Raw genomic sequence first — 27,349 nt, 5'->3', positions numbered from 1 at the left:
GTCCTAAAATATTATTGCAGGGATTTCTCCTCCACTTCTACAGAATGATTTGATTTCCAAAACATTGGATTTCTTTAATTATGCCAGACAGTTATTATAAAAGATATACTTCCATATTATACCAATTAAATTTTTACTGTGAAGTGTTACCCTTTGTGAACAGTACCTGATATTTAATTCTGTCCGTTCCTCAGTTCTGCTTTTGAGTCTTCCTTGCACCTGCCCCCTTCTTTTTAATATTTAATAGTCGATCTTCCACAATTAGGTTGGCAGGGCTTGCTGGTACAGCTTTTTAAGAGCAGATCTGGACATAGTCAGAAATGGAGAAGTGCTTCTCATTCCTTTCTTCTAGTGTAACTCTCAGATCTCACCCACACAAAAGTCTATGAATAGAGGTCTTATAAAATAGGTGGAATATCAGGGAATGCCAATTCATGCAGGTTGCAAACCACCTACATAACCTAGCTAATAAATTATTTGTTCCAATTGATGGCTCTTTCTTTGGTTTTTGTTCCTAGCAAATATATATATGGAAGATTATCTTGTAAACATCTGCCAGCTTGTCAATGTATATAAAATTTGAGTACACTAACTTTGTAACCTAAAACCCTTCCAATGACTCAGTTTCTCCACTCCTTTCCAAGTAATATAACTTCAGTACCTGACATATAAATTAACATACCATCAGAATGAAAACCAGTGTCTCAGATTACTACTTCCAGTTCTGATGGCATTAATAATTGTGGTATTCCCAGTGAAACTTTTTAAAATGTTGAGATTTAAAAAAAAAAGTGAAAAAATATATTTGTAGGATTTGGATCAGCTCAAGCCAAGCCATGCTCATTGGTACAATGAACACAAGAAAGAGATTTGGGCTAGCCTCTTTTTAAAAATCTAAATTCTGCAGGATTGGCAATATTTCCCAAGTTGGCAAGAGGCAGGGCTTGTAAAAAATAAATCAAGGAAGCTTGCATTAATAAGTAATTTCCATTTGTCATGTTAATGGAAATTGAGCTGGGTGACTAGTTTCAAATACTTTCTGGAGGGACTTGATATGAGAAAAGGATGTGTATGGCCCCGTTGCTTGTGACAGATACATAATATGCTTGCTTGGGACTCATGTCCCTATGCATATTCTAAACCCTGCTTTTCCATGTCCAGGAAAAAAGTCCTTCTAGAAAACAAATGACTATGAAGAATATAGTTCTAGGGCTAAGGCATGGATGGAGAGACTGTGGCCCTCCTGATACTGTTGGACTCCAGCTCCCATCAGCCCCAACCAGCATGGCCAGTGGTAAAGAGTGATGGGAGCTGTATTCCAACAACATCTGGAGGACCATAGGTTCCCCACCCTTGTGCTAAGGGGACCTTTATCCTTCAGCACCCTGGCTCATCCCCTCCTCTGCCTCCAGGTCCTTTGAAGATTCTGTCAGTCTGCTAGAGCTGGCCCAGAAATTGGTATGATTACCACAATACACAGGAGTAGAACATGCATAGCTTTAGGGCAGGGGTGAGGAACCTCCAGCTGTCAGGCCAACCTTGGCCCACCAAGGGGTCCCAGTTTGTCTCACCAGGCCTTATCTGGCAAGCCATGCCCACCTGCTCCACACTTGACATCATATATGATGACAGGTATGGGGCAGGTACCGACGTGGCTTCAAAGGAACAATCAGGAGCTTGAAGTGAGCTCATGATTGTTGGCATGTAAGGCATGCTCCCACTGCCTATCATCTTATGAGCAGTGGGAGCGTGCCTTGCTTCATGCTTAGGAATTGCCCTGAAACCCCTGCTAAAATGGAGGAAAAACATTCTGTTTTAGCAGGGGTTTCAATGCAAACCCTTTCATGATGCTGGAGCAAGCGTTTTCAAAGAGGCTCGCCAACTGACATTATGATTTCAAGTGATTGACAGCTGAGTGGCCCCATCCACCTGTTAGATTTTTGTCTGCAAGGGGAGGGCCAGGGGAAAAAAGCTTCCCCACATCTGCTTTAGGGCCTTTAGTGTAAATAGAAAAGTGCCCTTATAATGAACTTGAGAGGGAGCAATAGAGACAAGATCAGAGATTTTCAGAAAAAAAATTCTGAAAAAAGGCTGTCCTAGAGAAGGGAGAATGAGGATGAGATGCAGCAAGCCAAAAGAGGCTGGGTAGTTACACTTCAGTATTCAAGGAAACAGAGGAAAGAAGCAGAAAAACTGGCAAGAAAAGTAAGGTGGGTGTTTAGGTACTAATTGGAAACTCACACAAGAACGCAGAGCTCTCAATAGCCAATTGATAAATGGCATGGTATTGTTTTGATTTGAATTAGGAAGCAGAGGAAATTAGGTCTTTATGAGCCCAAGAGTTCCCAGGCCAGCATACAGAGAGCTCTGTCACTCCCTTCTCCATTTCAATAGAGTGTGTTGACAGGACTTGCAAAATGAATGCTGACCGTACTTCTTTCTTCTTGCAACTAACATTTCCAGCTTTTTGAGCCAAAGTATGGAGATACCCCCACAGTGCCACCTCCAAATTGTGGAGAAATTCCCACTCTACTGTCACCAAGTTGTGGTGATTTCCCACACCTTAACGTTTGTTTCTTTACTCAAAGGTAAAACCATTTACGTATTTATCCAACTCTTTTACCACTGCCACTGTACATGTAAATATTAGGTCAATTATATATCTCAGTTTATAATGTATATAACATTATTAGCAGTGGACAAAACAGACTACACTTTAATTTGTAAAACAAAGCAAATTGTATTTTATTTTAAAATAACTATTATAAAAAGATGTGATGTCAGCTTGTATGGTTACTTATATACTGAATTTTACTTAATTACTGTTTTATTTAACTCAGAATGGTTACACTACAAGGTTACAGTTTCTTTAAGAAGACAATTCTGGGTGATTCAGTTCCTTCCCCTATTTAAACCTATAACCAGTTTCCCTAAACCCTTCCTACCCAGTTAACACTCATCAAGTAGGCACCGAAGACTGTACCTGAACTCTTCACTGTCCATGACCTCTTATCTTGGGAGTCTATCAGGATTCTCTTGGGATTTCTGCTTCAGTCTTCTGCAAGGTCCAGCAAACTCTGCTGCCTCAAGCACTCGGCATCCCTGCTAACTTTTGGCTTCAAGAGAAGGCTGACTCTTGGGACACATGCTTTTCCCTGTAGACTTCTTCAGCTCCATCCAGTGATTTCAGCTCTAGGCTTCTCTCAAACATCCCAAACCAATAAGCCTTGAATGTTCTTTGCTGGCTCCATCCTCTCCCTTCAGCTGAATCTTCTGTCTTCTTCTTCACACACCCTCAGACACACACAGACTGGCTCCCACTGGGGTCTAAGACCTGCGTTTTATGCCCAAACAGGGTCTCTCTCCAGCCAATCATTTTAAATTGTGTGGAGTCCTTCCCTGTCATCAGGCCACATCTCTGGTCCAAATAACTAATCTGATTTGCATGTAAAAGGTCCCAGGGTCAATCCCCAGCATTTCTAGGTAGGGTTGGGAGAGGGTCCTGTCTTGAAATCATGGAGAGCTGCTGCCAGTCAGTGTAGACAATACTGAGTTAGATAGATCAAGGGTCTGACTCAGTATGAGGCAGCTTCCAATGTTCCATATTATAATTCATAGAATCATAGAGTTGGAAGGGGCCTATAAGGCCATTGAGTCCAACCCCCTGCTCAATGCAAAAATCCAAATTAAAGCGTACCTGACAGGTGGCTGTCCAGCTGCCTCCTGAATGCCTCCAGTGTGGGAGAGCTCACCACCTTCCTAGGTAATTGGTTCCATTGTTGTATCGCTCTAACAGTTAGCAAGTTTTTTCTGATGTTCAGTTGAAATCTGGCTTCCTGCAACTTGAGCCTATTATTCCGTGTCCTGCATTCTGGGATGATCAAGAAGAGATCCTGGCCCTCTGTGTGGCAACCTTTCAAGTACCTGAAGAGTGCTATCACGCCTCAGTCTTCTCAAGGCTAAACATGCCCAGTTCTTTTAGTCTTCTCATAAAGGCAGCAATTTTCAAACCACTGCACCTGTATATAAAGAAACCTCAATCTCACAACCATTTTTGTTTTGACACAAAGAGGCAGTTAATGGATTCTATCTACCTGCAGTCTCCCTTCTGACATACTCATATGTAAATCTACATGCAAGCAGGGAGAGTGTGGATGATGATACTAAGTTCTACTCGCCATCTCATCATCCCAATCACCCTCCAACTCATGGAGGACAAAAGTTCTGAAGTAGGAATCCTCTTGTATTCATGGGCCAATATTACAGTTTCCACACCAATTCTTTCCACTCTTATTTCCACCTCTTACACATTTTGGTGGATAATAGGCTCCTTGTTCCTGTTTCTCTGGCAAGATTAGGATTCTTTTTATGGATACAGGATTCATTAATCTTAGAACCGTTCCATATTGTTGGCTTTTGTGTGTGTGGTGGTGATGTAAACCTTTTCATACCACTGCTGTTTTGTTTCCATTATAGTGTGCAGAAGTTAATACCAGAAATAGTGCCTTTGTATTATTTTTATTTTTATTGTCTTTTTCTGTTTTATGTAAACCACCCTCAGAATCTTTATTAAAGGGCAGTATAAAAATACTTTAAAATAAAGTAAGAACAGATCACCCCTGTAGTTATCAGCATTGCTAATAACTGCTCTGGTACTTGATTGTGAAAACTGGGTCCAACCCACAGCCCATCTGGTTCCAAAATGGTTGCCATCCAAAGCTGCATTTCTCAAACTGCTTCTGCTACTTCTTTTTTTAGAGAACTCTTTAGGGTTGAGTAACTTCAAAACCAGAGCCTTAGAATAAAAATGTGCTTCCTCAGTGCAGGTTTTTACATTGCAACATAGCCCCTTAGTTTGCTGAACAACAGAGCAGGTACAAATCTGGGTCATGGCTATATCAGAAGGTATACTAATTATTTATAACCTCACATTGTGAGCACTCTACATCTTAAACTGGTATATCCTGAGCAAATGATAGGTTTTTCTACCCCTTGTTAAGCCGCGGTGACAGCTCAGGAAGAAATAATTTTAGAAGATTCAGCAGCATTTCAAATTTGCTTTTCATAAATCTGCATTTATAGTGAATAAATATCAGTTCCAGTTGAACGTGCCTTTATTGTTATAATTTAGGGTAGGGAAGGAGTGTGGGAGAACTGCTACTATATTAACTATAGCATTTTAAATGTATAATGATTTGATAATTATTTGACAAGATTTAAAATTATTGTAGTACAGGAGAACTGCTAAGAATGTAACTTCCATTTCTGTGCTTGAAATAATAATAATAATTTTGCAAGCACTGTCCATATACCAAAAGGTAAGACTGTGAGCCTAGTATAGGCACACACCATCTAATAGACATGATACAAAAGGGGGGGAAATGGCGAGGAAAGCAGGCATTCAAGTAGTCTGTACCTTCACTGGCCAGTGGATGAGGCCAGGTTGGTCTTTTCCTTGCCATGATGTTCTTCCTGGGAGGCAGAGGGTAAGTCTCCTGGTAACCTTAGGAGTCCCTCCCTTCAACTCTGCAGTCCGAGGTACCTGGCAGTTGGAGCAGAGTATTCTTTCATGCAGGGAGGTAAGGACACTGCAACTGCACCTTCTGTTGGCCATTGGATGGGGCTAGGTTGGTTTCCCTTTGCCGTGCTTATCTTCTGAGAAGCCATGGGTGCTTCCCAGTGGCCCTAAAATGAAGTATGAATCTAAGTTTAACTAATTTAATTAAATCTGTGCAACATATCCTCTACTACTCCATGTTCTAAAGTATGGACTTAGACTTTTCACCATGTTCTGGGACATCTCCCCCGCTGCAGCCCCAGCTTTTGTTTTTACACTTAGCATCAGCCCAAAAACAAGTTCCAGAGAACTTAAAAGCTTCTGCATTTTAGTTGGCTATACTAAGTATAACATTACCATTTGGGGGGGGGGGTTTCCCTGATGGACCAGTGCCTACCTACAACTTTAGTAAGTTCATATGAGTTACTAGTATATAATTATATTTTGTTTTTGTATATATGTTTTTGATGCATTAAATGTAGTTGGAAACTTACTAGCTTATCTTGTCATGAATCCAAAGTATTCTGGGTAACCCAACACATCTGTCTCACTGAAACTGCTTTGGGACAAATTTAAAAACTCATGAGCTCAAAGTCATCCTGATGCCTGACTTGGGTATCTGCAAATATTAATCAATTAAGTTGCTCCCTTGAGTTGTGGGCTGTGAAGTCCCTTTAATCAGGTTGGGTGTGAAGTTTTAGATATACAATTAAGTCTAAAGCAAATGAAAGTTTGATTCAAAAATCACCCTGTTACAAAGCAAACTGAGGACTTGAGACATTTTTTATTGTCCTTGTGATAACCTTGGATCAATGGCCAGCCCCCTATCCAGATACTCCAAGGTTAAGTCCACATGTTCTTGAAACTGCAGGTTATCAAAGACCCTCTCTAATCTAAGAGCAATTTATATACTACCTTGCTACATGACCTTGCTAGCATCTACTGTCTGTTGTCCAAAAGTTACTCTCAGTGTTGGGGGTTTATATGGAAGTCCATAGATCTTAAAGCAAAGAAGGGTAGGTTTCATGGAGAAAAATAGCTGGCATAAAGCTTATTCAAATAGGTTCTACATAATTGCTCTCACTTCTCAAAGCTTCACGCATGGAATAAATAATGGTACAGAACACATGAAGACCACTTGCTAGATGAATAAGATTAGTGTCTTTGTTTCAGAGGAAACTAAGGTTTCCCTGCTTCCTTCATGACATACTCTTTTTATTATGTTAGCATAAATGATTTACTTAATAGTTGAAAGGGAAATCAAACACAGGATGAATGGATCCAAGATGGCTCCTATTGTGTTTATACCCTACCTGCTACTTAATTTGCCACCAGCAAGAAAACATCCAGCTTCATGACGAGAATTTTCAGAGAACGTAATCTACCTCTTTCCCTTACCTTTACTCAACTCTTTCCCTTTCTCCAAGCAATAGGAAATCGATAAAATTGATGTAGGTCTGTACACATTTTTCTTACTTGATATCTCCATCCAAAGTACTGCACCCAAAATACCTCTCTCCCACACACACACATCAGCAACATGTCAGGAATAATGTGTTTGAGGCAGTTGGTTTGAGGCAACAGTCCAGGAGCAACAATACTTACATAAAAGTAAGATATACTCAGCAGAACAGAAAATATAGTTCAAGATATGTAATACATTGCCATTTGTAAAGAGAAAGCAAAGAGAGAAATCTCATAGATCTCATACATAGCAAAAACGAATATAGTGATGAACATAAAACTATTCTAATAGGCATACACAATGACCCCTTGTTAGGAACACCTATTTTGTTATTAAAAGAAGTCATTTTATGTAAGTTTTGTCCAATATTTGCTTGAAGACAGATTGAATAATACTCCCTGAGCTCAAACTAGGGAAAGCAAATGGAATTTTAGAAATCCTATTATGTAGTGAACCAGCACCCCACCAAAGATATTGTGCAAGAAAGTACCAATTGTTCAAAAGGTGTGTCAAATAGGTGCTATTTGTATGGATATACATGCAGGAACTGAAAGGATACATATTCTGGAGGAAGTGTAAGCAGGCTTGGCTGCTTTTTAGTATCAAGCTAGCTACAAAATTAACATATTCCATAGGACTATCTAGGACCCTCTGAAACAGGTGTTACCAATCCAGTGCCCGCAGGCACCATGGCTCCTGTGAAGTCATTCTTTGGTGTCTCCAAGATGAACCAAAATACCCACATTCCTAGCTTTCATTTTTTTAAAAGGAAGTTTCTAACATTTTTAGATCTTAGATATGAGCCAAAATGTACAAATTCCATTCTTCTTGTTTTGTGTGAGAAATTATCCTGCACCATCCTTTCAGTGTTTTTGTTCCCGTGCCGTGAAAAATTTGCCCCCCAGGCCCTCCCCTAGAAAACTTCCTGTAGAAACCCGTATGTGTGAGGGAGAAATGCACTTGGAAGAGGGAGGGAAAGATGTTATGTGGGTCTGTGTTGGGTGGGGGAGGATATGTATGTATGTGTGGTCTGTGAGAGGGAGATGTGAGGGAGGGAGGGAGGTATGGTCTGCATATATGTGTGGTCTGTGAAATGGAGGGAGAGATGTATATGAAGGGTGTGGGTGTGGGTGAGAGAGAGGTGCATGTGTATCTGTGGTCTGTATGTATGCATGTGCATGACAGAATGACTGTGGTGTGTGGCAGCCTTGTATATTTTTCCTGATACTGGAAAATGCTGCCTGTTATTAGCTGGCAACAGCATCATATCATATGTGTGTGAAATCAATATTACAAAATCTCTACAATCAGGATCAGCAGCACATGGCTGACTTCCTGTGGTAAACCTGAGGTTGTCCAGGGTGAGGGAAGAAGCAATGACTGTCGTGTCGTGTCCCCATGGCAGTCATTTTGTGACTGGTGCCCACAGCACTTTCTCAAAATTTGGAAGGTTGGCATCCCTTGCTCTAAACCAGCCTTTCCCAACTAGTGGGCCACCAGATGTTGTTGGACCACAATTCCCATCTTTCCTGACCATTGGCAATGCTGGCTGAGGCTGATGGGTGTTGTGGTCCAACAACATCTGGTGGCCCACTAGTTGGGAAAGGCTGCTCTAAACAGTGTGAAGGGTGACATTGGGGGGGGCTGTTGAGGGAGGGGGGAAAGTGACAATTCACTTCCCCCCTCTATCAATAGCATCCCTCCTCTAAATTCAAAGCCTTCCCTGGATGGAAGGAGCCTTTCCGTCAGAAGGTGAAATTGGGATCCAATCCAGTTAAAATTACTGTCTTAGTTTGGTGCTGTTATTAGTATATTTTATGCCCTATCTTAGATCTGTACTATGAACTGAGGAAAACTTGTCCACTGAAATAGATTCTGCACTGATAAGAAATTGTGGGGCTTGATTCAATTATGTAATTTATTGTTGCTGTACTATCTGGGCTTCCAAAAACATGTCTCCAGAATTCAGAAATTAGGCTTTGAAAATGTATCCTAACATATTTGAGCCAATATGATATAGTGCAGCGGTGGAGAACCTCTAGCCTCTCCACTTGGTCCGCAGTGTGGTTTGGCCTAAACCATGCCTACCTGTCCCATCACCTGATGCCAAACATCTAACAGGTAAAGTTGTGGTGCCAAATTCAAAAGGAAGAAACGGGGGCAGGATCTAAGTGCACTCCCAATTCTTCCTTTCCAACTGCTGCTTGAATTCACTGCTTTAAAAAATGTCACCATTTTCTCATGCCTGCAGTGTCAGAAAAAGGCACCACATTTAAAAAGTATTACATTCATATTCAATCTAGAAAGGAAGAACTGCACTTAGAGTGCGCTCCTAATTCTTCCTTTGCAGCCACGGCTTGGAAGTTTTTACTTTAAAAATGCTATCTTAAAAAGTATAGCTAAATAGCTGTATTTCTTCTCATGATTGTATGTTGATAGTAAGTTGATGTTAAATTCTAGCACAACTTTACACATTTTATACCAAATTGTCTCGCTATGTCAATTCTTGTACTTTTTTTGGTCACTTCAGGAAAGTGATCTAAAAGCCTTCATTATGTATGTGATGGCTGCAACACATGTCCTTTTTTTTGTTTAAGAAGGCTTTCCCTGAGGTGTAACCCATCATTCATGGAACAATTCTACACCTGAAGAAATTGTTTTATTATGTGCATTTGCAAATATTTTATTGTTTTTAGAACTTGTGTTTTTGTGTTTTATTCTTTTTTTATCTTGTACCCTGCTTTGATGGCTTTATGCCATAAATTTGTTTATTAACAATAACATCAACAATAATAATAGGATGGTGGTGAAACTAGCTTGATTTGTTGTTGTAAGACTACTTTTTGTTGTAGAATCTTGGTTGTGATGGGAGCTTTCATAAAATTAACTTACCCACTAAATAAGTAGTGTTGTCTTTGGTAACTAACAGTATCTGCATCCCATACTGGGTTGCTTTACAAAGTTAATCAGTGCCTTTAATGGTATGGAAAAGTTCGATTTGTACAGTATCTCATGTTGCAGCTGCACAATTTCTCTGGTTATATATCAGAGCAGTAATGTTCACCCATTACTATGGAATAGAATAGTCTCTTGGAGATAGCTCGCTTGTCATATTCTTACTGAATAATCTCTATAAATATCGTTTATTTGTCCACCTTTTGCATAAAGTCTGTACAGTTCCACCAGTCAACCTGTTCCATTTCCAAACTGGTGTTACAATTTACAAATTTTACCTGCCATTAGCCTTAGTTCAAGTTCAGCATCTAATGATTTTGAAAAGACAAACTGCATCTAGCACTATCTGTGTACTATGTGAAAGATTTGACTTTAGGCTGACATTGAAATGACCCTTTCTCCTAGACTGAAGTCTGTGTCATGTTTCAGTTTTCTTTAAAAAATAGTTTAAGCTATGATCAGGGAAATGTTGACCTAATTTTTTTAAAGTGCCTTTTGCCCCTGGACATTTGTTACTAATTTTCTGATACGATTTCTTTGTTTAAATACATGTGCAGATACCAAAAACAACATAATTATGCCTTTTCCTGCCTTGCTTTTGTGTTATATGAAATAACTCAGTAAATTACGATTTAAATATTTATAAGAGGAAGTGATGGGTGAGAGAAGAATCCACAGTGTTTTCTGATGGTTTTCAGTTCAGGTTTTGGTGTAGGGGTATGACTTTGAACCTTACAATTTACCAACACTTTTGAAATAAAGAGTTTTTTCACATTCCCTTTTTAGTTAATAATTTAGAGACCTCAAGTGCAAGACATAAGTTAAAAGCAAACACACTGGAGGATGCTTGACCATATTTTGCTTGTTCAACACATGCTATCTTTGAGATTGTGTCAAGGATCTGTACATTTGGGAAGGGTTAAATGGAAAGCTCTGAATTTTCCCTGAAACAAAGCAACTCATAAATACATTTTACTGTTGTCTTCAGGTGTTCCAACTCCAAGTCCAGAAATCCTTCGTCATACCTTAAATATGCTTGTACGGGAGAGGAAAATATATCCAACTCCAGATGGCTACTTCATTGTGACACCACAGACTTATTTTATAACGCCATCACTTATTAGAACTAATAGTAAATGGTACCATCTGGATGAGAGGATACCTGACAGATCTCAGTGTACCTCTCCACAGCAAGGAACCATAACGCCTTCCACCTCAGGCTGCGTCAGGGACCGAACATTACCCAAAAACCACTGCGACTCCTGCCATTGTTGCAGAGAAGACATGCACAGCATGCATGCTTCCACTCTACAAAGGAAATCAGCAAAAGACTGCAAGGACTCCTATTGCCCCCCTTCCATGTGCCAGGTGCCACCCACTGAAAAAAGTAAAAGTACTGTAAACTTTTCTTATAAAACAGAGACACTTACAAAACCTAAAGATGGAGAAAAGCAGTCTAAAAAATTTGGGCTAAAATTGTTTCGACTAAGCTTCAAAAAGGATAAGACAAAACAGCTGGCCAATTTTTCTGCCCAGTTTCCTCCTGAGGAATGGCCTCTGAGGGATGAAGATACCCCTACCACTATACCTAGGGAGGTAGAGATGGAGATTATTAGGCGTATTAACCCAGATTTGACTGTGGAAAATGTCATGAGGCACACTGCACTAATGAAGAAACTTGAAGAAGAAAAAGCTCAAAGAAGCAAAGCTGGATCTTCAGCTCACCATAGCGGGAGAAGCAAAAAGAGTAGAAGTCATAGGAAGTCCCATGGAAAATCTCGGTCACATAGCAAAACTCGGGTCTCTAAAGGCGATCCTTCTGAGGGTTCCCATTTGGACGTTCCAGGTGAAAGAGACTATGATTTCTATGATCCCCTCACAAGGTCCCCACGGGAAGGCTGCTTCATAATAGAACACAAAAGGGACAATTTTATTATGCACAGCAGCCCTAATGTTCTTGAATCTCACTTTCCTATGACACCTGAATGGGACGTATCTGGTGAACTAGCCAAAAGGAGAACTGAAATGCCTTTTCCTGAACCTTCAAGGGGAAGTTCCCATTCTAAGGTCCATCGAAGCCACAGCCATACACAGGACCGAAGATCAAGAAATGAGAGGTCTAATAAAGCCAAGGAGCGGTCTCGATCAATGGATAACTCGAAAGGACCTCTGGGTGCTTCTTCTTTAGGTACACCTGAAGACATAGCTGAAGCTTGCAGTCAAGATGACCAAACAACCAGCCAAACGTACATTGATGATAGCACCTTAAGGCCTTCGCAGTCACTCAGTCATCAAAGGGCTCTGATGTCATCTGCAAACTACAAAGAAATAGTTAAACCTGAAAAGACTAGTGGCAATGCAGAAACCCCCACTCCCTGTAGCCTCTTGGAACAAAGCAAGTCAGCAGAGAATTTACCACCCTATAATGAGCTCAACCCCTGTACAACTAAGTCAGTGATTGATGATTACTTTCAGTGTAACACCTCTAGTGAAACCGTACTTACTGCTCCTTCACCTTTGGGGAAAAATAAAGAAGACCATGACACAGTGACTTTGACAGAAAGTATTAAAAAAGTTTCTCCCTCAGAAAGACACTCCCAGCACATAGCCCGAGAACCTGGAGTGCACAAAGATGAGTCGCCAAAAGGGCCAAACAACAGTAGTGGACCAGTTGCTACTAGCCAAACCCCTGAAGTGATTGCAAATGGCCGACTGGTTCAACATCACAATATGGAATCTAGTAGCCTTGATAAGAGAAAAGAAATATTTAGTAAAGACACACTTTTTAAGCCTCTCCACAGTACTCTGTCTGTGAACAGTTTTCACAAGCCAAGTGTGCCACTGCTAAAACCTCATCAAAAGGCACCTTCTGACTCATTGCCAAGCAGATGTGACAAACTCGAACAAGCTATTGTAACCTCAGTTACCCAAGTCATACCTGTTTCACAGAGACAGCAAGAAACAGCTGGAAACCAAGAAGCATCCTTTGATTATTACAATGTATCTGATGATGATGATTCTGAGGAAGGGACCAATAAGAACACTGAGGAAGAAAAGAATCGGGATGATGTGGGCACTATGCAGTGGCTTCTTGAGCGGGAAAAAGAAAGAGACCTGCAAAGGAAGTTTGAGAAGAATCTCACTCTCCTTGCTCCAAAGGAAACTGAGAACAGCAACAACCAGAGAGCCACACATTCAGCAAGGCTGGACAGCATGGACAGCAGCAGCATCACGGTCGATAGTGGGTTCAATTCTCCACGGTAAGCATTTAACATTATTTTACCAATACCTTTAATATTTTAATTTTACATTATCATATCCTTTATGTACATTAAATATTGTGGGGCTGAACTGATATTCTTTTATAACATTTATGACAGTTTTCTCGTGCAACTTGAGGCAGTCTTTATGTTGGCTGGTTGACTACTCATGCCAAATTGGGCAGCCACCACACCTTTATGGGCTTGTTTACACAACTGGGGATAATCACAGTTATTTCAGAGGATGGTTAGGTCAGTATTATTCTCTTAAATAATCAGCCTTTGGACTCACATAGACAACCAAACTGTTCCAGCATGAACTCACCCGCCTGCGTTCAAGTGAAAGTGTCAAGTTGCTCCTATACGTTTCCTTAAACTTATGCAATAATTGAAGTGGTACAGATATTCAAACATGATGCAGATGTGCGGTAAAATGTTTGCCCATATGGACTTACGCAAACAAGCATTAAATCCCTTAGCATTGTAGATTCAACCTGTTGCTAAAACACTTGGATTGCTATCAAGTTGGCCTTTGCTTTATTGCAATGAATAATAGATCCTACCAATCTCCAAATGCTTCTGTTAATGATAGTGATATTATATGATTTCTGTTATTTATCTTGAAATGAAGATAAAAGTAGTGAGCAACCAATGATAGACAACTTATTTGAGAGAATGCCTGTGGGTTATTCCCTCTAGCAGGTGCTAGATTTGAGTTGTGTCCTCCGAGGCCACAGAACAGGAAGAAAACGAAAGCAAGGCTTAGAGTTTTCCTTCACCTAAGGCAAGAATTGAAATTATACAGATACTCAAATGTGGTGATCATCAGACTGTGGTCTGTGTTATATGTGTGTGACATTTTTCCTACATGGAAGTTAGGTCTCTGTAGGAAATTTGTTATGTATGAAATGGCACTGCTAGCTTGATCAGGGTGGTGGTGGGCTCTGGAAAGAGATCTTACTTTCCTAACAGCTGCTGCTTCTTGTTAACCCTGGAAGCCTATGCCTAGGAAGCCATGTTTCTGTGCCAGAGGCTCTGATCACTAGTTTTATTGAGCTTCTGCAGATCATACTTGTTGCATTTGTTTACTGGTCAGCTCCCACAGAGCTATGTTGCTGTTTCTCAGATTGGCCTATCTTGGCGCCCAGACACAGACAAGGTGTTTTGATAAACTACATTGCCTCCATCAAACAACCTGCATCTTTAACTGTTATACAGTGCATGAGGAAAACATGCAAAGATTGCTAAGTGATGATAACTGCCTTTTGCAGGGTTTGTGTGGAGAAAGGGTTTTATTTGGCTGCTTCAGTCATCATGGCTTTTTTTGTGTCTGTTTTATGGACATATATTATTATGAGCAGATCTTGTTTCCATCCTGAAGGTTCTGTCATCTAATCTCTCTGCCTCTGTAGGTCAGCGGTCGAACATCTGATTTGCATGCAGACGGTCCCAGGTTTAATCCCTGTCATCTCTATATAGGACTGGGAAAGAACCCTGTCTGAAACTATGGAGAGCTGCTGCCAGTCAGTGTAGGCAATACTGAGATAGATGAACTAATGGTCTTGATTCAGTAGAAGGCAGCTTCCTATTTTCCCTCTCCCCCAGACAGAATGTTTTTTCATCCCTTCCTCACACCTCCTATTCTATATATTTTTCTCTAGCTTGGGACTTTAGGAAGTGTTTTCAAAATTTTTGTGCAATTTGGTTACCCATTACTGCCCTGTAAAATGTCTTTGATCAGCATTTTCAGAATAAAAGTGGAGTAGGTTTTTTGTGCACACATTTTTCCTGTCTATGTGTGGAGCAGGGTTTTAGTCTGTTAATGACTATGGCTCACTTCAGATGATCCTCCATGGATTAAACAAACTCCAGGTTTCCACATTCCCTGCTCTGTAACATCTAAATTGGCAAACTGTGGTTAGTAACTACCCTCTAAATCAAGATTAGAAACCATGGCTTGAAGTGGATTTCTGAGATTGTAAAAACAATGTTATTTTGCCAATCCAGAAGTCGAAGCAGAGAAAATTATGGTTCACACTAAATAGGAAACTGAAAGAGAAGCCTCAGGAAACAAACTAGGATTTGAAGAATTGCCTGAATACGATGACCAAGCCAACTGGCATTAGCTATTTCAGACTAATACCTACAAAAGAACTATATTTCTGAATGTGGATTTAGATTTGTGCTGCAATTCTATAACATTATACTCAGCTATCCATTGTATAGTTTGATATACAACTATATTTGAATTTTTACAGTTATACAAACTTTGTAATGGTGTCTAATTTTGGTGGATAGAAAAACAAAATACACACACTGATTATATTTTTTTAAATTATTTATATAATTTCTTAGTATGAAGAGCTTTATTGCATTCACTCAAAAGCAAACATAATTGGTTCCATTTTGAAAGAATGGACAGTTGGCTTATGACAGTAAACCTGCCCTCCACCCAGAACATCTGTGCTAATATGAGCATATTTTCTCTATTTCTCTCCAGTGTTCCACGTTGCTGCTACAATGTTTTGAGTTTTCTGAAGTTATTGTTGTTGTTATTATTTACTAAATTTATATCCCAACAAAACCACTAAAACACTCTAAAACATCATAAAAACAGACATTAAAACATATAAAACAAAACAACTTAAAAAACATCTTTTTTAAAAAGCTTTTAAAAAAATCTTAAAACGCAATTCTAACAGACACAGACTGGGATAAGGTCTCTACTTAGAAGGCTTGTTAAAAGAGGAAGGTCTTCAGTAGGCGTCGAAAAGATACCAGAGATGACGCCTGTTTATATTGAAGGGGAGGGAATTCCAAAGGGCAGGTGCTACTACACTTAAAGTCCGCTTCCTATGTTGTGCAGAATGGACCTCCTGATAAGATGGTATCTGCAGGAGGCCCTCACCCGCAGAGCATAGTGATCGACTGGGTATATAAGGGGTAAAATGATCTTTCTTTTCTGAAGCTACCTTTCAGTGATTCTTGCACTGTCTGCCATACTCCCTAGAGTGTCAGTGAAGATAATGTAAGAAGGTAATTCACAGGAAACAACCCAACTGGGTGTCACAGTTGTCTCTCATGCTGCTTAACCTCTACATGAAAACACCAGGTGAGGTCATCTGGAGATTTAGCTTGCAGAGTCATCAATATGCTTATGATACTCGAGTCTCTCTCATTTCCATCTAATCATAGGGAGGAAGTTGAAAGTTTGAACTGCTGCTTGGTAGCTGTGAGGACTGGCTGGGATGGAACAAGTTAAAAGTTAATTCAGACAAAGCAGAAGCACTTCTAGTAGGTAGACCACCTAAATGAGATTTCAGTTTGCAGATCAGAGTCATAGATTGCGGTGAACTCCTTGACCCAGCATTCCTGCTAGATGCCCACGTGGCATCAGCAGCAAGGAGTGTCTTTCTCCAACCCTCCCTGACAAAGTTGGACCTTGCTATGATTATTCATGGTTTAGTGACCACCAGATTAGATTACTGAGAAAAGAACAAAATTTTATGGAGGCAATTGCTCCCCAGGAACCCTAGCACATGTTCTTCAAGCAGAGGTAGGCTGCCCCTCAGTTAAACCAAGGATACATGTTGTTGAAACTTCATGAACATATTACAAGAAGTTAGATGAATGGTTCATAAAACAGCCACATGAAAATCAAAGTGGCATTATCCATAATCTGTTATAGGTTTATAATTTGCCTGAAGTATTTTGAGATCCTCCAGGTAAAGAAGAACTAAGGGACAGGATAATATGAAGACCAAGCTGGAGAATATATGTTGCATTCTGCGGTGTTGAATGGCCCTAAAATGATGGGCCAAGGGGGAAAAGCATTTTGCCTAAATTAACATCCTGTTCTGACCAAAAAATCATGTTGTCAGAAAATTTTCAAAGTTTGTGGCCTATGGAACATGCTATATGCTCTAACTGCAAGAAAACTTTGAGTTGAAAGGAGTAGAAAGGAACAGAGCAGCTAGAGGATTTCTAAGGAGGTGATAGAAGATATCTTTATTTTGATATTTTATTGTATTGGGTTGAAATAGTCTTAATCTTTTTGTGTACTGGAAATTTCATATGAAAATTGTCAAGGCCAATGGGCTAATACAGTAGAACTGCTGATGATCATTAGACTACTGTAACATGCTGTCCATACAGTTGCCCTTGAAAAGTGTTCGGAAATAGCAACTACAGCCAAATGCTGTAGTCAGGTTGCTGACAAGTGTTAGACATTTTTATTCTGTCATGCCAGCTTTGTATGATCTATTGTTTTGGTGTTTCTGGCCCTAATTCAAGGTGCTGGCGTTGACCTTTTGGACCCCACATACCTTAAGGATTACCTTTTTCTACATGTTTCTCCCCACACTTCCAATCATTATGACCTACTTCAGGTCCTTCACCCCTGTGAAGCATGGCTGGCAATATCTAGGGGTCGGGCTTTTTCCATTGTAGTGCCCATTCTGTAAAACACCACGTGGAATGCCAAGTGAGATGTGTTAGGCCCCATCCCTGTATTGCATTTGAGGCTGGTGAAAACCTAACTATTTTTAAAGACTTTTACCTTGATTGTTCTCTCTTTGCTGGTCTCTTAGACTTTGTTTTGATGTCTGTGTTATTATGACAGCCTGGCATTCATACAAATATTTATTTTAATGGGAATTGTTATATGTTTGGTTCTTTGAGTTTCTTTGGAAATTAAGTGAGGTATAAAACGTCAGAATAAATACAATAAACTCAACAACCCTGTTCAGCAACATTTGTTGTTGTGAGCTCCTACCAATAGTTCATACTGTCATATCTCCTCTGCATATATAGTGAGAAGTGTGCCATGCATGCTCGTTCTGTTTTATTATTGATGTGATATTTCCACTACAATCCATCTCTAGTTGAGATGTCACTGCAGAATGATGGCATATTGGAAATTGGCTGGCGATAACCATCTATTTGTGGCAGAGCAAATAGACTATCTGGAAAAGATTTACTATAAGCCAAACAATGTGACTTACTTCATATGAACTATAAATAGCCTAAAAAGAACTTGGAAGTGAGGTAGGAAGAAGTAGAGGATAAACGTTTTTAAAAAGAGCCAATCTGTTAACATAAGCGTGAATGATACTTAACTATAATACGCTGAAGTGAACCTTGCTATACACAGAAAGCATTCAGCCAATGATGAGAAAAAATGGAGGGTAACAGAAGGGAAAATACAGGAATTCAAAAGCAAGATTATTACTATTTTCTTTCAGGCTCATGCACAGATCATTTTTCTATCCCCTGTCCAGTGGACAGCACTCACTGGACAGGAGCATAGAAAATTAACTCCTGCCTTTCGTTACTGATAATCTTTTGGACATGCAAGAAATATTGGTATCATCCCTGCTGGAAATATGTGTCACCTAGGCATAAGGTCAATCTTTTGTCATGGTTGCCTGGTAACATTATGAAAAGGGTGTTATGCTGGGAGCGTGATATATATAATAAATTATTTTAAAGCCTTTTCAGATTCATCCTGAAATATTCTGTATGCTACCTAAGGAGGGATAAGTCGCTGTGCTCAGTGGAGCCTATGATACAGCAGCAAATGAGTCATGTAGCCACACAGCTGATCCACAGCGACCTTGTTCTTAAGTGCACCTGTCTAGAATGGAAAGATGCTACATTTTACTGGCACTATGAGTACATTGTTTGCCTCACTTGAGTGACAATGGACAAATTTGGCATTTTGACATGGGCTCAGTATTAAAGACTTCTTAAATGCTAAATATTGAAAGTATTAACTTTATTAATAATATCCACTAATTATATTACTAATTACCCCTCTAGGATGCACACCTTAACGTGCTGAGGGGGTTTGAGTGTGTTGAAGAAGCTGAGAGAAATGCCATCAGGAGTCTAGACCAAAAGGCTAGACTCCTAGCAGGGGCACCCAAGGCGGAATGGTCAGTGCTGAAACACCAGACTAAGATGCATCCAAACTCAGAGGAAGACAATGGTAAACCACCTCTGAATACCTCTTACCACGAAAACCCTGTGAACAGAGTATCCAAAATGCAACACAAGATAGTGCTGGAAGAGGAGACCCCCCAGGTCAGAAGGCACTCAATGAGCTACTGGGGAAGAACAATAGACAAGTATGAGTAGCACTGTGACTCAGGGCTGTGGAGTCGGTACGCCAGACCTTCGACTCCAATTCCGACTCCTCTATTTCTCTACTGTCCGACTCTGACTCCGACTCCTTCATAAATGGCAAATGTATATTAACTAGTAATAACAAATTTACTGTAGTAAAATGGTAGCACAAGGCATTTCATCACCACCACGTGAATCCAGAGCTTGGAAAAGTTACTTTTTTGAACTACAACTCCCACGAGCCCAATCCCTGGGGCTGAACCCAGTTTTGAATGATATGCTAAGCCAAACCTTTACTTCACTCAACATGACACGGGAGTAAATAAAGACCAGGGATGAACAGAGGAGCTGTGAGCTCCTCCCCAGGAACCTGCACATATCCATGGTCCCAGCAAGCCACAGTTTGGCTTACTATGACATCTGAACTTCTGAACCCAGGATAGTGGTTTGAAAGTGGGCAACAAACTGATTTGAATGTAGCTAGAGATCCTGGCTTTTTAGAAGGAAACAAACCATGATTCTGAGTTAAGACATCACCGCTAAGCAGGTTTACCCAGTGATGTCAGGGGAAGAGAGAAGCAGATGCGATCAGAGATGTGCATAGTATGATTTAATAAACCAAGATTCTTGGCAGTGTGGTTAACATGCAAAAGCAGGAATTCCTTTATATAACTTTCTGTTCTTTTCCTGCAGGCAGCTAGATGGATATGTACGGATGTTATATGTGCTTTTGTTTTTTTCCCCTCTCTCTTTAGTACTCGTGAGAGTTTAGCTTCCAACACATCAAGCATTGTTGAAAGCAACAGGCGTCAGAATCCAGCTCTCAGTCCTGCACATGGTGGTGCAGGTCCAGTGTTCAGCTTCCGAGCAAGTGCCGACCCTCCAACAACTGAAAATGAAAAACTGCAGAAACCTGCTAATTGCCTGCAAGCTTCTGTTACAAGTGTTTGATAGTGCTTCTGCCTCAGATCTTCTGTTTCATCCTATACAGCAAAGTTTACGTCATGGGGACTGATGTTTACATCTTTGGGAGGAAAAATACCAGGCATCTCAATCGCACAGTTTTGTGTCGACTTAAACTGTGCTGCTTCATAGGCTAGGGGCAACAAAGAAATCTTTATTTCAAGGTATTGCTTTTCACATTTTGCAGCTCTGTAGCAAGAGAATAGCAGTAGGGATAATATGTACACTTTTGCTTCACTTAATCGTAACTGAGCGCATATATGAAAGTCTAGACACTGTAAGTGTAATCTGCATTTTCAATGTCATGCAGTTGCCAGCTTCATTTTAAAATGCCACAGATATGTGATGCCCCCTACCACTGGTTAAACTATTTGCCACAGAGTTGATTCTTTTCCTTTATAAACTGAGCCTTCATTGAAAGTAAACAGCTAAGAGTCACCTTGAGGGAAAATAATGCCAGATGAGTCTAGGAAAGACCTCAGCTCTACCTGTGAATTATTTATACATCTGTCATTTTCACTGTGAGTCTTCATGACATGATCTTGCAAGAATCCATAGCAAGAAGTAAGTCAACAGAGGTCATGTTTTAAAGAGGTGGGAAATAATGGAGATATTTTCTAGTTTTACTCTTTTTTTAAAAAAAAAAGTATGAGATGCTTATCTAAAACTTATTTCTTAATTTCCAGTAGTTGCAAGTAGGGATATAAGATTTTAAATTAAAGGTAAGGAAGGAGAAACCTAACTTTGATTGAGGCACATCACTAAGTGATACAAGAGGTAACAGGATTTTTTTTTAGTATAAGTAAAATAAAGTGATCACTTTTAATCTGTCACTCCAGTTATTAGCCCAAATTATTATTAGTATCAAAATAATTTGTTTGAACAAAAAGAAAAAGAAGAAAGCTCTTTGTGATACAAATGATGAATTATGAGCCTGAAGGGTTGATTTCTTTCTATGGAAGGACATATATTTTTATTTTATGTAGCTTTTAGAGTGCCTAAATTAGGCTGTTGAAACTAGCATACACTGTAGAGAAAATATTTAGAGACTAATAAACTTCAGGCCTTTTATTGAATTACATTTCTTTGTGAGTAAACATTGTATGGAAATACTTAGTTTAAAAATAATCATGAGAGTTGAAATTAAATGTGTCCAGGTGGGCTGCTGATAAAGAGAGCGATTATTTGTTTTGATTCGAGAGAATGAGAGATTCACTGATGTACTCAAAATCTTGCTAAGTTTTTCATCAACAAAGGTTAATTCAATAAAAGACATCGCTTTACCTCTTTTGTAAAGTCTCACAAAGTTGATAGACATTCTGTATCCACAGGTCTATTATATCTAATGTGTATGTCCTGAAATTGCTAATCCAAAGTAATCTATTTTTTAAAAAAATATTCTAGATTAATATTTAGAGAGATCCACAATTTCAAGAGTAAACTTGTAAAGCATAAAGGCCAAATTCTGCTGTCAAGTTATTTATGCAACCCAGTACTGCAGAAAATTTGTTTTCAAACAATCATAATGGTGGTATAAGTAGAAGAATAAAATACAATCAGGAAGATCAGAAGCAGTGTAAATTGTTGTATGAATTGACATTTACACTATCTGTCTTTTGTTGATATCCAGGTGATATAACCAAGCATACCATTAAAGACGGTATTTTCATCAGGTACTGGTGATGATTTGTATAACCTGTTCAAGTTTCACTTGTGTTCTGTGTTGTCTTCTGAAAGTGCATTCTTACCTTAAACAGTTTTAAAGAGCTTTCAGGTGCTTATGAAATAGCTTTATAAACAATGGGCACAATTCGTTTCAGTTTACACTGGGGTAGATCAGTCCACTGCAAATCCAGGGGCTGTGGTACATATGCAGAAACTCAGATGTGTGTACTGGAGTTCTGAACAAGCCAGAGCTGTCCCTTCCCTTAGTGTTAGGAAGCACTCCATACATAAAATCCCATTGTGCACACTGAGCCTTCTGAGTCCTGTGAAGCTTTGCGTTGTAGTCCTTATATTTAAACGACCAGTAAAGGATAGGTTCTAGATGCTTTCTATATTATCATTTATCAATTCTGCGACGAGTAGTAAGATGGCTCAGTGTGTATAATGGAGATTATTATGCTGCTTACTTGGTTAGTTATTTGGCCTCCTGCCTTATAAATACCTTTGAAGCAATGGTGTAATAACCCAGAAGTGCATCGTGTGACAAATCTTATAACTCTGGGAATATTTAATACAGATTGCAGAGTCATCAGGTTTTGGGGAGGAAATTGCTGTAACACTAGAGCAGCTTTTGTTTTTTAGACATGCTCTGATTTTTATAGTACGTATCAATTCACTAAATACAGCTGCTGAAATATCTTAATTTGTAGCTGAAAGCAAAAATTAAAATGCAGTATTAAAATGTGAATGGGGAAGATATTACCATATATAGGAAATATTCTCCCTTTAGTTAAGATTACGGAAATGAATACATTTAGCAATTATACAAAAGACATCCAGTGTTAAACAATAAATTCTCCTCAGTTGACATTTAAAGTTTCCCAAAGAAAAGCTTTATAAAGGCCCTGTTAATGTTGGCATGGCTGTTGGCCAAGAACATGTTTATGGCCTATTATTAGCATTAATGTGATTCTCGGAACATGTTATATGAATTAAACTTACACAAATAAACATTCTTATTGTGCATTCTTTTAAAAAAGAAATCCCATTTTGAGATTATAGATATATACCCACAGGAGTGGAACTTGAGTGTTTTTGTCACTGTTACCCTGTGATGAAATCATGATAACCTTGTATTACATGGTTGATCATTTATCATCCTCCTCATAATGTATCAACTGAAAGGTTTACAAAACCAGAATGCGTTGAATCTCTATGTTGTGTTCAACTTTAAAGGGTCAACACAAATCTGTCGGCATTTTGCACACTTGATATGTATTATTATAATACAAAATGTTACTTTTATGGTAAAAAAATTTTTTACACATATAACTACCTCCATGAATTTGATGAAATGCAGCAACATGTTTTTTTAAAAAAGGGTATTGTTAAGAGCGACGTTAAAAACTTTATGAAGAAAAAGGCCATGACGTTCTCTTGTGTGTCGGTGCTTGCATATGAAGTCATTTTTCATTGTCATGATTTCCTGTTACTGTATTCAATTGGCTTTAGTAGTACAAGATTTTATACAAGGATCATAGAATCTTTTAGATAAGCAAAGTGGGAGGAGCTCAAATTTGTGCTTTGTCTTTCCATTTCTGCTGAAGTTTCTACCTGGTAGAAAGTCTAGTGTTGCTTGTAATTTAGAAGCCTGTTAATATATACAGTATATGGAATATGATTGGCAGCTTGGGGCTTAGCAAAAGACACACCAGGTATTTTTCTGCCTCCATTTAAACACTTTGGGGCCCTATTCTGCCTTTATTTATGGCAAAATACCATGCCAGAGCTTAGCTTAAATCCTTGCATTATCTGCCTCCTAAGTGGGCCACTGGTATGATACACTCTCCATTGTCTCAGTCTTGCACATCTTGGGGATTGAATACTATAGAGCCCAATATTTTTCACAATGAAATAAATAGTCTTGAGATCCTGTCATTAGTGTTAATAGTAACAGAACCACCAAACAAGCTATAGGAGAATATTTTTCCTTGAGACATTTAGTAAAAAGAAGGAGGAGCAGTTAAGAAGCTAACTTCAGAAGCATCCAGGGGGGTGGGGGAGGTGATAAAAATAAGAAAATTGAATGGCAACTGCCAATTCATTTTCTCTAAATGTGGTAGATACATTTTGGGAGGGGAGTGTCCATATAAATCCATGTCATTATCACACAGAAATAATAAACAGGATTGGAGGAGCATCTTGCCAGAACCTTGTCACTGGTTAAAATAATACTGGCTTTTGAACTTTCTGTGTCTGAAAAATCCAAATTTTACAGCAAATTAATCTAGATTCTGGACCAAGATGAGCCAGGTCCTAAGAAATGAATACATTTTTCCTGCTTCTGCTATCGTTAGAAGAATGAGAGGGAGGGGACAGAAGGAACTGCGTGTAAGATTGTAGCCATACACATCCCAACCACTGACAGTCCTGTGCAAAGCCATTCTGATTTTTTTAGATTTCACCTTGTGTATTTTCCAGTCTCTCTCTCCAGGTTGCTGACTCCCAAGCAAGACCCAGATTCCATTCCATGTTTGTGTGGTCCCATTAGGGACACACTGAATAAATACAGTCCTGATTGTAATAGACAAATTAGTATTAAAAAGCTGTGTGGTTAAAAAACATTCTTGCCTTCAGTAAATCACCAGCAAAATCTGTCCATCAGAGGAAGTGGCAGTTACTTTTCTTTTTTGGCAAAGTTTTAATATAAAAAGCAGTTCATGGAAGAGTGGTAATATGTTGCACTGATACTGTACTTTTTTCCTGAGAATCTCAAGTATTTTGGAACTAGTGGAAATAAACTTTACAATCAACGGGACTTGCTTCCAAGTAAGTGTTTATAGGTTCACAACAAATAAGTTCTATGTTAACACTACAGAGTTAGTTTTTAAGCTGTTTAAAAGAAACCATTTTGAAGTCTTGCATTGGCTCTTACTACAGCGCCAAAATGTTTTTCTTCCATCAACTTAGCTATTCTCACTAGTGAAAAATCTAAAATAACTACACACAAGAGAAATACTAAAATGTATTTTAAGCAGGGCTTTTCCTTATGTGAAATTGATGAGTTCAGTAAATTAGAGATTGCTATAGTTTATTTTTTTCCTGCTCCTCCAAAAAAGCATTGTTATTAAACAGAAATACTTCCAACTAATTTTGTAACTTTTTATTTTAAAAAATCAGTTTTAAATTTTAATCTTACCGGTAATTATCCCAATCTAGATGGTACGATATGCACCCTCTACTTCCAAAATGTAATACTCCTCTCTGCCAATTAGGCAATATAGGTATCCTCCCTTTGCCTAAGAGGTGACAATCATAGCATCAGTGAGAGTACACGCAGAAACCAGTTGCTAGATGCAGGTTTCTCCTGTCTTGCAGCTGGCTTTTGAGCTTGCTGTGCTGCGGATTTACACACTAAATGCTACACTGGATTTGGGCAACGGGATTAAATAAAAAATTGTGAAATGTCACTTGATGGTGTTATATGCTGTCATTCTAAACCTAGAAAAGTAGCCGTGTTAGTCTTGTGCGGTAAAAATGAAGGCTGATAAGTTGTTATGGACCACGCTCCACTTCATGCATATGCCACAATGCATTGTTAGTCTTTAAGGTGCCACACACATACTAAACCCAGCTTCAGTTGCAGATGTGCCAGTCATGCTTAATTTAATTGAAAATAGAAAATATTTAAACCTCTGTGTTTTAAATTTGTTTCAGTATTTCAGTTTTAAGAAATATTTTATCATTTCTGGTAAAATGGTCTCAAATCAGCCTAACAGGATCAGTGCATGGAAGTGTTTGTGACATGTATTCATGAAATACAGCATAATATAGATGTGAAAGAAGGGATAGATTATCTGTTGTGCAGCAGGCCTGTCACTCACAACATTGCAGTCTGCTTGCATCTGCCAGGACATGGGGCTTAAACATAAAGTGCCTGTTAGACTGCAATACATGGCTGCTGATCCATCATCATTCTGGTGGGGGGCATGAGTTAGATGGGCCCACTTTAGAGTATGGCCACAGCCTAAGTGGGACTATGATTAAAGCATCTGTAACAGTCCCATGGAAATAAAAATGGAAATGGACTGCCTTCAAATCGATCCCATAGTTCCTATAAAATATGGTGGCAGTTCCAGCATCTTGGGATGGTGCAGCAAAGACTATGTGCACCACTTTGGAGAACTTTCAAATAAAAGTAGTCTGTGCAGCAGCATATATATGGCTATTGTTTAGTGGACAGGGATAGTTAATGAGGAGAGACCATTTGTTTAAGTCCATCTAACAGTGGCAGAATCAAAGTGCTTCTGTTGGGAGATGGTTCCCAAGACATAGCTCAGCACAGACCCATTGTGTATTGTATTCAGCACCTGCCAGATTCCTATCCTGTCAAGTATATGATGCATAAACACTTCACAAATTCACCAGAGTGCCTCCGCTTTGAGTTGTTCTGCATTATAAAGTACCCTAAGAAAGATTAAGGGAATTGCTCTTCTCTCGTTGAGAAACTCACACGCACACACCCCTAGATGCTATTCCATAACCATGCACTACAATACTGTGATTAGAGATTACAGTGCTATATATATTGAAAAAACATTTTAAAATACTTCATATAACCACCCGTGAGCGTGAAAGATAGGGCCCGTTGGGTAATTGGCACAGATGTTGTGCAGGAGCTGCAGGAACAAGAGACTTCCATTTAAAGGGATCATAATTCTGCAGGTAACCTGTGAGTGACTGAATGTGACTGTTGCATTAGGTTTAAATGAGTTAATAAATGCAAGTGGGACTTACTGTATGCTAGAAGGGAGTTTTGCAACCAAGACTGCCTTGTATAAATGTGTTTGCACTGAAAAAAAATTAAAATTTCTTGGTCTCTGGTTGCTGTAAAGGTCATCCAAGCTGGATGTTCTGTTTATATTGTATAGTATTTCATATGAAATAATTACAGTTCATGAAATGTCTTCCCTTAACGTTACTGATTTATAACAGCACATTTGTGACATGGTTTTTATTGTGTCAGTGTACCATATTGTAAATGATAATAACTTGTCATGCTTAGTATAATAACTTAAAAGAAAAAAAAAGGACAGGGATTTTTGTAAGTCTATATTTGAAAGTCCCTCCATATGGTAATATTGTGTTCATGTTGTTTATGTAGTGTTGTGTGAAATATCCATTTTGGATTGTGTTACTTTTTAAAACATTAAATAACATTTGGTTATATGTTATGTTTTCAAGTCTTATTTTATTTTATTTTGCAAATGCCACTGCTGTGAGGAAAATGTGTATGCTACTTGTGTTCTGTGTTTTCAGTCCATTTTATCACGTTGATGTTATACTTTCTGTGTTACA

General features: G+C 39.0%; 1 protein-coding gene across 1 annotated transcript in view; it reads left to right on the top strand.

The window, feature by feature from the left end:
* STOX2 (storkhead box 2) overlaps positions 1-27,139 on the top strand; it is a 129,651-nt gene extending 102,512 nt beyond the window's left edge. The window contains exons 4-5 of the mRNA XM_061583997.1: positions 10,966-13,237; positions 20,119-27,139. Of these exons, the coding sequence (XP_061439981.1) occupies positions 10,966-13,237; positions 20,119-20,314 (2,468 nt within the window). The 3' untranslated portion in view covers positions 20,315-27,139. The remainder of the gene's footprint in view (positions 1-10,965; positions 13,238-20,118) is intronic.
* The last annotated feature ends 210 nt before the right edge of the window (positions 27,140-27,349 follow it).

The sequence above is a fragment of the Rhineura floridana genome, chromosome 9, assembly GCF_030035675.1.
Source record: "Rhineura floridana isolate rRhiFlo1 chromosome 9, rRhiFlo1.hap2, whole genome shotgun sequence".
Taxonomy (NCBI): Eukaryota; Metazoa; Chordata; class Lepidosauria; order Squamata; family Rhineuridae; genus Rhineura; species Rhineura floridana.
Note: the sequence above shows the minus strand (reverse complement) of the source record. Positions and strands in the feature narration are given on the sequence as shown.